This window comes from Pseudochaenichthys georgianus, chromosome 16 (assembly GCF_902827115.2).
Source record: "Pseudochaenichthys georgianus chromosome 16, fPseGeo1.2, whole genome shotgun sequence".
NCBI classification, from domain to species: Eukaryota; Metazoa; Chordata; class Actinopteri; order Perciformes; family Channichthyidae; genus Pseudochaenichthys; species Pseudochaenichthys georgianus.
Window position 1 is genome coordinate 30,212,270 of NC_047518.2, and position 12,921 is coordinate 30,225,190.

A 12,921-nucleotide genomic window follows, 5' to 3' on the forward strand; every position below is an offset into this window, starting at 1 on the left:
ATGTAATGCACTGTGTGGTTTTCTCCTCAGTAATGTAATGGCATACTTTCACCACATAGAGGCATCATTGCACTAACTCTCACATTAAATGAAACCATAACAGTTTCCAATAGCTTTTCCTGTCAGTGGTTCCATAAAAAGAACACAGCAAGAACAACAGAGTAACAGCTGGGGGGCACTGGTGTTACAAACTCCCCTTTTATCTTCCATCCCTTTATCCTTTTGTCTTTTCCTTCTCCCAAGGGAGGGGGGACTGAAGGCAACTTTGCAGCAGACTATAACTGTTCACTGTTGCACTGCTTTGGAAACATTAATCTCTTGAAGACAAACCAACAAATGCAGGTGATTAGAAGAAGCACAACATCTATTTTAACATGTGTGATACCATAGAGAAACTTTATACAGGATACCCTTTATGCCCACTGCCACTACTCCGTCCGTTTGAGAGAATATAAAAGCTATCTGCAAGTAATCTACATTTATGTTATTTTAATCATTTATGTGAGTTTGTGGATGAAAGATAAATTGATTAGTTTGCTCAAAGAGAAAAAAAAGATGACAATAACAAAACAGAATGATCCACATATTAACTAAATATGAGTACACCCTTCTAATTTGGCGCTGATATGGTCCAGATAATGCACATGGCTACATATTATCTTCATACTAAAACAACAACCACAACATCATGTCTCCCAGAAGAGTGCTTTTTAATAAATTCCATGTTATCTTCACAGACGATTCATTATTTTTTTGTGATTAAGGGCTGGGGTCAATATCAATTAAGAGGATATTGTCTTTTTTCCTGTTTTTAAAGGCTGCATCACAGTTAAGTGATGTAATTTTCTGAACATCCCCACTCTATTCTAGCTTTTCTAGTATTGCCTTTCCCCACATGGTCTTTTAATCCAGTTTATTGAGGATTATTTATTGAAAAAATTACATTGTGTAAATCACAAACACAAGCATTGGTGTTAAGCCTCGGTATACGTCAAATATAACTTGCCGTTGTTCTTGTAGTAAATGTTATCAAATGCAGGAACAATTCAATATTACAGTAATATATTTATTTAGACCAATTCCCATTGTCTGAACTCTTGAAAATGTTCCCAACATTCCCGCATGTTTGGTGCTGTAAAGTCCTTCTTCCTCATTTTAAATCAGTTATTTCAGTAATTGCACCACTTTCACAACCCATACCAAGACCTGTGCACAAATAGGCCTAGTATATTTAGGTAATGAAAAACAAATTTGAATGTTTAAATTATGTCTTTGTTTTTTTTAAACAAGCAAATGAGAAGACCAAAATCTGTCAGTCTTCTCAAATCCTCTTTTTGTTCACCATTATACGACATACACAGTATACACAGTACATCTAAAGTGCAGTTGCAGTGAGTTGAAAGAGATGACAATCTCATCTGTCATGTAAGCATTAACAATTTCCTTTTTTAGATGTCAAAAGCACTCAAAAAGATGGAAGTGTAACCGAATAGGAAAGACGTTTGTTATGTAACTTGCCAGTCATGTCAGTCAGCACAGCTGTCCTGGGTGATGCATTATGTTCAAGACCATCCATTAATAGTGGAATGTGTGAGCTTTATGTCCATGCATTTGTGAATGAAAGTGACAGTCTCTTGGCATCAAATTGATGAGAGCAATACAAGTGTTGTTTTGGTGGTGGAGGGGTTGTCACAGCAGGGGCCACAGGACCCTATGGAGCGAGCACAAACATGGACGTATTGTGGTCAGCCACATGACCCCGCAGTGGTAGTAACCTGAGCAGGGCCCAGTCGTTGTGATAGCAGCCAGTGTTTGTGTTACATAACAAACATCCATTGAGCCAGTGGCAATAATAGTCCTGTATAGTATGTAGTACCAAGGGAAATCAATCTGAGTAGACGGAAAGAGGAGGAGGGTGTCAGGGCCATAGGAGCTGAACAGGTCTGATCTGCAGCTGTAGGAAACAGAACTGGCATGTAGACGTCAATGTACAGAACCAATGTGTTTAACAAGACAAGGTTTCAGCTGTTAGCAATGTCTCTAAGTGATGGTAAGCCATGCTGTGTACTTTAGAGATAAAGCGAGATGTGTGAGAGTTGAAAGATTGAAACCTGAAAGAACCTTGAGAATGTTCTTCACTGTGGTCTCAAGAGGCTTTCATTTTGAAATCAAACAAATATTCTTATGCCTCCTGCAGAGATGGGAGGGAATGGTAAAATAAGAAAAGGATAGTAGGCCTAATATTGAACAATAACATGGTATGCGTAACTGTACCCAATAATCCCAGTGACATTCAGGGATCAGGGGTACAGCTTGTTGGCCTATTCCGATCATTCCAGCATACCTGCTGATTAAAAGAGGGATCCTACACTGAGGGTGGAATTTCTAACTTAGACTGACTGAGAGGGTGAGAAAGAGCGAGACATGGAAAGATGAGGAGAGGAGGAGAAGGAAGAAGTGTGTATGTATAGTGAGTGACAGCTGAGAAGAGATTGGGGAGGAGAGCGATGGGTTAATGTGGTCAGGCGGACTGACAGATTGAGAACGGTAGGATTTTAACACGGCTGTGGAGTGGGAGAGAGGTAGCACGTGGGAGAGGGAGGGAAGTTTGAAATGCCTTGTAGGTGGTGCACACGTATCTGCCAGCATAACAGGAGAGGCAGTGCGCGAGAGAGAGAGAGACAGAGAGGGTACTGACACGAGAGTAGGAAAAGAGAGGGAGAGTCCAGTGTGTGTCTCCTGGGGAGAAGCACGTAACCAATATCCAGGTCTCCAGTAAACATATAGAAGCCTCTTCTACACAGCTTCTCTGCTACTGCATCGACCAAGGGGGCAAAGGCAGAAATATCAGCTTCAATTCCAATTTAATTATCAGTCTAGCAGAGGGCACACACTTGAGCTACAACAGCAGCTGATTGCATTGGCAGCACTTTGATAGGAGTCTATAGATGCTGAAAAAAGACACAACAAAGTGAGCAGAGATCCACAAACTGAACAGAAAATGACAGTAAGTATTGCACTTTATTCCTGTAAGGATGCATCAGCTGAAAACATTAAATGCACACCAAGTGATAATCTTGAATTCATTAAATTGTGTTTAAAAACAAATAATGGCAATAGAAACATGCATAAATGCAATTGTTTATTGTGTGTGCCACGGCAATTAAAACAAAAAAGTATTGTATAAGTGTGGTTTTGCATCTGACATGCATGAATGGTATAAATGCATTTGTGGCTTCTTATTGCAAAATGACTGGGAGGCTGGAAAAGTTTAATTGTCAGTGTCGTTGAGAGGATTTTCAGCTTGTAGAGCACTTGTAGTGGACTTCAAAATGTGTTAATGACGTTAGCTCAAGCAGAGCCCCTTTTAAAATCTCAGATCCCCATGGCTTGATACCAAGGGCAATTAACTACAGTAATACGGTTTGATAAATAATCACCTCACTGCACAAGGACATGCTTCTGGTGCTACACATGTTTAAGATGTGATGGTGATTTATATATCAGAGCAACTAAATATAACGGTCCAAATGTGAGCTGCATTAAACTTAATTGCAATTCTCCAAACAAAATAAATTATGGCATTAGTGGACTGACAAACATCTGAAGAATGTAATCCTGCAATAACCCTGATATGTGTTTACAACTTCGTGGACATATCCCAAGTAAGGATTGAGTTCAGGAACTTAACACTGAGCTTTGAGTCCAAAAGTGTGAAGTTTGCATAAATTAGGCTATAAAGACTTGGTGGCACAGAAGACGGCTACTGTGTATTGAGCTCCTCCTCACTATACGCATAAAGATATACTACATTCCTGTTCGCATTGCAGGTTTATTCATTTTGCAATAACTGTCAACTCCACATGTTTTTATTGCCAATAACTGCCATGCTGTAATTGTTGAGCATACCGCATTAAAACACTTTTTATCACCCTTGTAACGTATCTTGTATCTTACCTGTATCATGTTAAAGGTTATATAACTTGTACGTTTAACTCATTACTTTAATTTCAGACATCATGTTTGATTATGTCACTTTTGTATATTACATAAAGCAATGCAAATACAGTGTTTTTTCAGCCGGTGAAATCTGTCAATGTCTGAAAGGTTGAGGTTGAGAGTCACATTGTGAACCAATGGAGCGGCATCAAACTATACACAGTTGATCAAAAAGCCGCCCATCATCAGCTCGGTTTAAAATAGAGCTTTCTTGGCAGCATCTTGGCCAAGAAGCCATCTCATACTGGCTGAAACCTGCAGTCTTATTTTTGGATGCACATCAGGCCCATTTGTTTGTCGAGCAATAACTCATAACTGAGATTTTAAGCTGCTGTCATCAAATAACTCTAGTGTCATATAGCAACATTTGATGTGTCATCACCATCAGAGATTCTTTTGTTATACAAATCTGGTGAATTTTGCTTGATCCTAAAAAAAGAAAATAAATTATTAGTGAAATAAACACACATTTGTTTGCAGGGATACGATAGGCATAATTTAGTCAATAATCGAATCAATGGTCCAGTAAGCTCAGTTACGCAACATGTGGAAGGTCGAAAGTAAAAATACTGTATGTTATCACTTTATCTTTTGTGTTAAGCTGTGTGCTGTAACTGCCCACCACGGCCTTCTTAATTTGCTGGGGGGTTGGGTATTTAGTCGGGGATCTACTTCAAAGGAAGTCATCATGAATGTGAATGATGGTGGAAACTGAGTGACGGCGCCACATGTCCTGATCGCCCTGATAAGACATGACGTCTGAAGTTTGACCCTTCTTTAGGACAATGAGGATCATGACCGATCAGCTGAAAGTGATAACGTATCACATCATTATTTTTCACAAAGCTCTGACAGATGCATGCTGGTATAGTGCGTACATGGTTTTTGAACTGTGAATATTTGCATGCCAGCAACTAAATTAAATTTGAAAAGACAACAAAACTCATGACAATAGTAGCAGTGATTAGTCAAATATAAGATTTGAACAAACGCCACCTAAATTAATTATTCCAGTATATAATTTTACATGGCCTAGGAAAGATCATCAATATTTGTGAAACTTGGCAAATTAGTCTCAAACGTGTGATATCAGCGGGTATGGGAGATTGAGTTTGTTGACCTGGAGATTTTTTTGTTTTACTTTGTACGACAAAATTAGCTTTATTGCATTGAAATGTTCTCAGTTGTGAAACAGAAAACGTCCCCAAGTCCTTATAACATTTCCCGTGGTGCTTTCAGCGTAAACATATTTCCCAATGCATTGTTAATGGAGCAGTTCCAGACTTTGAACTTGATCACGTTACACTTTTGAGTTTGAACACTCGAGTTTTGGGATTTTAAAACAAGTTATTGATGGTTATTAAATAGTTTGGACCGTCCAGAATAACATGTATGAATTGTTGAAAATGGGTGATGTTCCCCTTTAAAGTAACAAGGTCATCATTACGCAACGAGCCATGTAGCGGTTTCATGTGACAGATTCAGAATTCATTTTGTGAAATTATCACCATCTGTAGGCTTCATGCAGTGACATTGAATATGGATCTGAGTGTGTGTCTGTGTGTGTGTGTGTTCCCAGGATTCAGCAGCTCAGGAACTTGACGAGCGATGTTTCCTGTCGGCGCAGTCCATGCCCAATCTGAAGGTGTCCGAACATTTTCAGGTCCTAAAACTCCTGGGAGAGGGATCCTACGGAAAGGTCATGTTAGCTGTCCACAGAAAGAGAGGTTAGTGTAAGGCTCAAGGTCCAAGGTCATGACCATCTCCAATCACTTAGTCTGCAAGATGGGGTCTTTGGGGTCTTTGTCCACTGCAACACTTTACCTTATGCGCAGGTTTCTTTCTAATCGAGAACTACACATGTCCTGTGGAGTCAGCGCTGCAGTGAAGTGAGGATTGATCTGTCTTTCGATAGGGTCCATTTAAACTTTTGCGCCTCTGTTGCTGTAATGTAGCGCTTTGTGACATTCCCAGAGATAGAGTTGCTGCAACTGGGGAGTCTCTGTAACAGTGTCTCGCCAAAGGGGAAGTTATATTTGTTCACAGTGTCTGTGATGGATAACACTTTTTTGACTAAAGCCGATTAGATGTTGTAGTATTCAACACATGTTGTCTTTCTTCACCCCCTCAGGAACCCCTATGGCTCTCAAGTTCTTCCCTCGCCAGTCTACATCGCTCACCTCTTTCCTGCGTGAATACAATCTCTCCCTTTCCTACTGCACCCATCCTTCTCTGACACGGGCCCTCGGCATCTTCTTTTCTACGCCGACCTACTATGTATTTGCCCAACAAGCTGGTCTATACGGTGACCTCTACGACGTGATAGTGTCAGAGGTCAGTTTGGCTGAATGGTGTACAGTTGCTGTTAACACCCTGCATGGCATGTTCAGCCTAACACTTAACACAAGGAGGCTTTCTCCTCTAGTTTCAGCAGAACACTCGCTTGTCTGATCAGTTGGGTTGCACCCCTACATTTTCATAATACTATTTCCCCCCATCGTTAAGAATAGGAGCTTATCAAAAGACTCAAAGGTCTTTAATGTCTGCAGTGTGGCTTTCTGGTAGAGGTTGCATGGAAAATGTAACTGCTGACCTGGCCTCTTTGAGCTTTCATTTCAGTCAGCAAAAACTTGACACAAGCTTGATAAAGGTTTCCAGCTCGCCCTCGTCTGTGTTTGTGTCACTGCCAGTAACATAATACTGAGTACTGATAGGAACAAGAGCAGCCTGCTCTCATGGGAGTACTTGAAGTAAAGCAAGGGTTTCCAACCGCATCACAAACCATTTGTTGTGACATAGATGTTCCTGTTTGCACCAGAGATATTCTAACCAGAGCACATCTCATGTTACTGGTTCCAGTGTAAAATCTCTCCGGGTCTCAGAAATCAACATGGGGTCCGTCGTTTTGAAGGTTTTCAATTTAATATCAATGTTGGATCCAGGCGCAAATGTGTACTTAGCTTTTCAGCAGTTTCTGTAGTGTAGTGGTCATCATTTTCGCCTAACACGAGAAAGGTCCCTGGCTCAAAACCGGGCAGAAACACTCTTCTTTGATCCTGATCAACTTCAAAGAACTCAACCAAGAAAAGTTAAGAGTAAAAAGCACCTTCAGAAATATGGCAGTCGAATATTGAGTCTTGTCAAGACAATTGTTGGATGAGCAAGACAATTGTTTGTTGAGCATGGCTTTTGAATTGTACGGCTTTGGATCTTTGTGTATTCAAATTGAAGAGACTTGTCGTCCTGTGAACAACTGGCAAGGCAAGGCAAGGCAAGGCAAGGCAAGGCAAGGCAAGGCAAGGCAAGGCAAGGCAAGGCAAGGCAAGGCAAGGCAAGGCAAGGCAAGGCAAGGCAAGGCAAGGCAAGGCAAGGCAAGGCAAGGCAAGGCAAGGCAAGGCAAGGCAAGGCAAGGCAAGGCAAGGCAAGGCAAGGCAAGTTTATTTATATAGCACTTTTCAACACAAGGCAATTCAAAGTGCTTTACAAAAAATGAAAGACATTAAGCATTAAAAAAGAAAAGCTAATAAAATAAACATTAAAAGAAAAAATACATGGATAAAAGTTACAGTGCGGTTTAAGATATGAATAGTTCAAGGTACAGCCTGTTATTTTTTTCTTATCTTTATTTTTTTGTTTGTTTGTGTCTTTTATTACTGCTGACACAAATGTAATTCAAATACTTTGTTGTGCCATACTGCCTTCACACAGCTGCTTCCCTATAACGATTATTTTGCAAATAGAATAACACTTAATAACACCTTCTCTTTCAGGTTGGCGTGGATGAAGAGCGTGTCCAGAGGGTGATGTCCCAGCTGAGCGGTGCCGTAACACATCTCCACTCCCTGGGCTTTGTCCACCGCGACATAAAACCTGAGAATATCTTCCTGTGTGACAGTTCCTGTCGCTGGGTCAAACTGGGCGACTTCGGCCTGTCCCGGGCCATCGGCTCCACTGTGCGCGCCGTCTGGTACGACTCTCCCTTCTGCACTCCTGAGGTGGAACCAGCCAAGGAGGCGCAGACAGAGTGGGATGGGACTGAGGAGGAGATGGAAGAGATTTGGATCACAGTGGAGCCCTGTATTGACAGCTGGGCCCTTGGTGTGCTCGTATATTGCCTCCTAACTGGGTGCTTCCCCTGGGAGCAGAGCACCCATGATGACCGCGGCTATCGTAGATACAAGGAGTGGTTTGACAGTGAGGTAGAAAAGGAGGAGAAGATGAGGCACTGTGAGTGGAGAGGCGAGGAGGAAAGAGACTGTTACACTATCATGAAGGAGAACCAAAGGAACAACCCTCCTCCCTCACAGTTTGAGGGCCTCAGCCCACTAGCGATGACTCTTTTGAAGGAGCTGCTCCATCCAGAGCCCAAACACAGAGGAAGCCCCGAGGAGATCCTGAGCTACCTGGGAGGGCCGTGGCTGACAGAGACAGAAGTTGAAGAGAATAGGAAAGCCGAGGAGGCAGAGAAGGAGGCAAGAAAAATAAGAGAGGAGGGAGGAGTAGAAGAAGAGCTGGCGAGGGAGGGAAAAGGGGAGAGATAAGCTTTGTTTCTATTAAACTGTTTCAAGTCAGATTTGTATTAAATGTTTGAAAATATTGCCCCAATGTATTTCTGTGTACAAACTATTAATACAGGCGTATGTTCTATGATGTGCTATATTTTCATATTTTTTTTACAAATATTATACATAACACTTTCATTGTTGTGTATATTCCAGTGTGTTTATGTGTATATGTATATGTGTATTAATGACATAATATAATTGTGTATAGATTATAGTATGTGAATCTTGAAATTAGAAGCTGTGTAAATAGTGCCTTTAAAAATCTGTATCAGACTTGTTGTAAAATAAACTCCTTTTATTCCAATTCTGATGAGGTATTTCATGAGTTACACATACAGAGCCAGCCGGTCATTTTTACTTGTGACGGTGCACAATTATAACAGTCGCTCTTAGTACTCTCTTGACATGAAGAGAACCCTGTGTGAAGTTAGCAGATGACACCACAATCATGAACAGATTATAAACAACAATGGGACATGGTGCTCATATAAAAACCTTCTTCCCAACGTAAGCATAACCAAGAAACTGACCGTTGAATTTCAAGCGAGTTAACAGTTTTAAATGACTGGGAATCAGCATCACAACAACTAGACAAGGTCAGCACATTCTTTTTAACTACAGATTAGCAAGAGAAAGCCTTCTAATTGGAAACATCACAAACAGGATAAGCAGGTCCCAGGACAGGAGGGTGAATTTAGGGTGCCTGCAAAGCCTAAAGGGTATTAAGGGACAATAACGGTCGGAGCCACGGCCAGTTCCCCTGTTGACATCTGGCAAGAGATACGGTATCCACTATCACCAGATACCACCACACTATGGGGCTGCTTCTTTTCTCAGCTAGCAGGAAGGTAGGTAGGCAGTTAGCAGTACAAGAGGACTATAACTGCATTTTGTTGCACACTGTGGTGTAAAATGACAATAGATGATCCTAAGTTGCATTTTTAGAATGGCACTTCCTGGTTCTAATACTTATTGTAAATGTGGGATTGAACCGAAGCTGACCTCTTTTAAGTGTAAATAATAAATCAGTTATTAATATATAAACATTGATATTTATGCTAGAGAGTAGAAAAAAGTGACATCTTTGACATGGTGAAGCAACAGGTGCTGCCGAACAGACAAAGCACATCTAAAATTGGACTGAACAATACAACCTGTTAGTGATAACAGTGTTAACTTCTTCTAGGTTAATTTGATTCAAACCGCTGGTACTGTATACTACTACTACTAGCAGAAGACACATGGTTTCAGAATTACTTAGAAAAAGGTTTATTGCCATGGCTATAGGTTAGGTTTCCAGAGATTTTTTTAAAGTGAAGCTAAAAGGACCTACATCATAATATACATGAGTGATTGACGTGTTGACTCTAGATTCTAGAACAAACCTCGTGAATTCTGCACACATGGCAGTGCAGTTCATGTGTCCTACATGTGTCACAAGGGACAATTAGTCTGTGAAGAATCACCTGCATTACTGTCACATTGCCCCCAAAAGAATGCGTTGGTACAGTTATAGACACTTGACACACTTCTGCCACGACGGGATCATGTTATGATGTTGACAACAGTCTACTTTTGTAAAGGCAAAGAACACACTGTAAAAACAAATATTATGCACCTCCACAATTAACTTTTGTTGACAATATATGGAGTTGTGTCTTCATTAGGTTAGCGTAAAAAATTGACCACGGGAATTACATTTATTCAAACTGCAGTGTGCACAGTATCTCAGTCCTCAGGTTGGAGTGCGTCCCTGTTGGTAGCAAGCTGCTAATTTGCAGTGCGCTGTGATTGTATGTCAATAGGGCTTGTGCTAACCCCTGTTAAGGGCCACTCAAGATGGGTTTATAAATAGATCCCAGAACCATCTATTTACACACCATGCACATCATCACCTCTCTCTGACTATCTGCACTCCACAGCCCTCAATATGCAAAAGTCAGGCTGCCTTGGCGACTGCAGGCCTGTATAAGCACAATCTGATGGAACACTGTGACCCATCCCGCCTGTTGACTCCCTTGTCTCTGCCCTCTTGATGATCACTTTCCCCCTGTGTTTCTCCTCTTGTGACACTTAGGCCTTGTCTTCCCTTTTCATCTTTCCCTTGTAGTCATATCTGATTTGTGTAACTGTTTTGGCTATCTCCCCTTCATTCATTCTCTCCCTTGACCTTTCTCCTCTCAGGTCCACGGTAACATAAACCAAGATCTGCTTCTTTAGCTGTGGTCAATAGTCAAATTTATTTACAAACACATGGTATCTCCTTTAGTAACCGCAGTTTGGGATGCTATGTTTTCCAGGAAACAGAAGACACAAAGCTCATGTGACACTCGGGTGGGACCGGGTTAACGGAGGACCGCAGCCTGACAAATGGAAACACATGGTGCGGACCACGGAGACAATAGAGTGCCAACACGAAGAGGATAATCACGGTGCAAATCTTCTCGAGGCCCATGAGGACAAATGGCAGGGATGATGAAAACAGGAGAAATAAGGACAGCTACACACGCATTTCCCTACTAAAATCTAACTGCAATGTCCAGTAGCTGCAGCTCAATTAACTTTAAGTCTTGTTCCTTCTTCCAAGTCACGACAGACCTTTAGATATTTGCAAATATGTAACCAGAGATCATCAGATTTAGATTTATAATGTCAGCAAAAATCTGATTTCATGCTGCTGGTATCGAATGAACCTCACATTGGCACAAAAGTTTACACTTCGTGAAGGCATGGTGTGACATTTACTGCCCATAAAAAAATCTTAAAAATGTAAATAGTAAGATCCCTTGTTTATGGGTTTCATGTTCCGTAATATAAATGTTTCCCTAACAGATTAAATGACCACAGATGCCATGGATGAAGGATGTGTGGACAACCAGCTGGAAAATGATGTTAGGTGTAACAGATATTAAGAAAGATATCTTAGAAAAGTTGTCAAATGTCAGGAAAGGAATATCAGCAAAGACAAATATGAGAGCCAGATTGATGGGCACAGTGGAGAAAATGAATAATTCATAGGGCTGAATGTCTGACATGTATCCCCACAGGGAAGAAAAACACCTGGGTCACCATGTCCTATACTTTCCCCGTACTCTCCCAACTTTCCCAACTGTCACCGCATTTATTTCACAGGATCAGGAATGATAATCCTTACTCACTATTAGAGACTCAAATGAACCCGTTTGCAGTGAGAAGCACTAATGAGCTTAACTCGATCTAGTATGTCGAAAGACATTAAGAAAATGGCATTTAAAATCAGTCATTAAAAAGAAAAGATAATAAAATAAACATTAAAAGAAAAAATACATGGATAAAAGTTACAGTGCAGTTTAAGATGTGAATAGTTCAATTAAAAGCAGCGGCAAAAAGAAAAGTCTTCAGCATGGATTTAAAAGTAGTCAGAGTTGCAGCGGACCGGCAGGTTTCTGGGAGTTTGTTCCAGATATTTGGAGCATAATAACTGAACGCTGCTTCTCCATGTTTAGTTCTGACTCTGGAGACAGAAAGCTGACCAGTCCCTGAAGACCTGAGAGATCTGGATGGTTCATAATTTAGCAGGAGGTCAGAAATGTATTTTGGGCCTAAACCATTCAGTGCTTTATAAACCAGCAGCAGTATTTTGAAATCTATTATTTGACACACAGGAAGCCAGTGTAAAGACTTCAGAACAGCAGTGATGTGATCCACTTTCTTAGAGTTAGTGAGGACTCGAGCAGCGGCGTTCTGAATCAGCTGCAGCTTCCTAATAGATTTTTTAGTGAGACCTGTGAAGACACCATTGCAGTAGTCCAGTCTACTGAAGATAAAAGCATGGACAAGTTTTTCCAAATCCTGCTGTGACATTAGTCTTTTAATCCTAGATATATTCTTTAGGTGATCGTAGGCTGATTTAGTAACTGTTTTAATGTGACTGTTGAAACTCAGGTCAGAGTCCATGACTACATCTAGATTTCTGGCTTTATCTGTTGATTTGAACATTGCAGACTGAAGCTCAGCGCTAACTTTTATACGTTCTGCCTTAGACACTAATGGGGAGCTCTAGAGGGATTGAGCAGTGTTGGGGTGAAAAGAAGGTCGCTTGTATGTATTGCAGAGCTGGCATGCATCTTGCATTGCCATCTAACTAATAAACAAGTCGAAAGATTATCATGTGTTTACTATCTGGAATGTTTGCCAGTTTGCCATTCTGCACTGCTTTCTGGCTCCCCCACCACCTGCTTCCTTTACTCCCCTCTTTCTCTGACCCTTTCAGATCTTCTTTCGCCTCATGCCTGAGCAGCGTGGGCGGGGTAAAGTGGCAGGTTCAATGTTTTCGAAGGACTGATCATCTCTCCAGGCTCCACTCTTTCTCCCTTTC

General features: G+C 41.1%; 1 protein-coding gene across 1 annotated transcript; it reads left to right on the top strand.

Annotated features, from left to right (window-relative positions):
• The first annotated feature begins 2,698 nt into the window (after window positions 1–2,698).
• sbk3 (SH3 domain binding kinase family, member 3) lies at window positions 2,699–8,868 on the top strand. The gene is made up of 4 exons (XM_034103142.2): window positions 2,699–3,007; window positions 5,579–5,726; window positions 6,131–6,333; window positions 7,770–8,868. Exons 1-4 carry the CDS (start codon window positions 3,002–3,004, stop codon window positions 8,538–8,540), a joined length of 1,128 nt encoding a protein of 375 aa, XP_033959033.1. The 5' UTR covers window positions 2,699–3,001; the 3' UTR covers window positions 8,541–8,868.
• The last annotated feature ends 4,053 nt before the right edge of the window (window positions 8,869–12,921 follow it).

Excerpts from the sequence above, each read along its gene's own strand:
- sbk3 (XM_034103142.2), top strand. Across the intron at positions 5,727-6,130 it reads AGCTGTCCACAGAAAGAGAG|GAACCCCTATGGCTCTCAAG; the intron begins GTTAGTGTAAGG and ends TCACCCCCTCAG. Across the intron at positions 6,334-7,769 it reads ACGACGTGATAGTGTCAGAG|GTTGGCGTGGATGAAGAGCG; the intron begins GTCAGTTTGGCT and ends CTTCTCTTTCAG.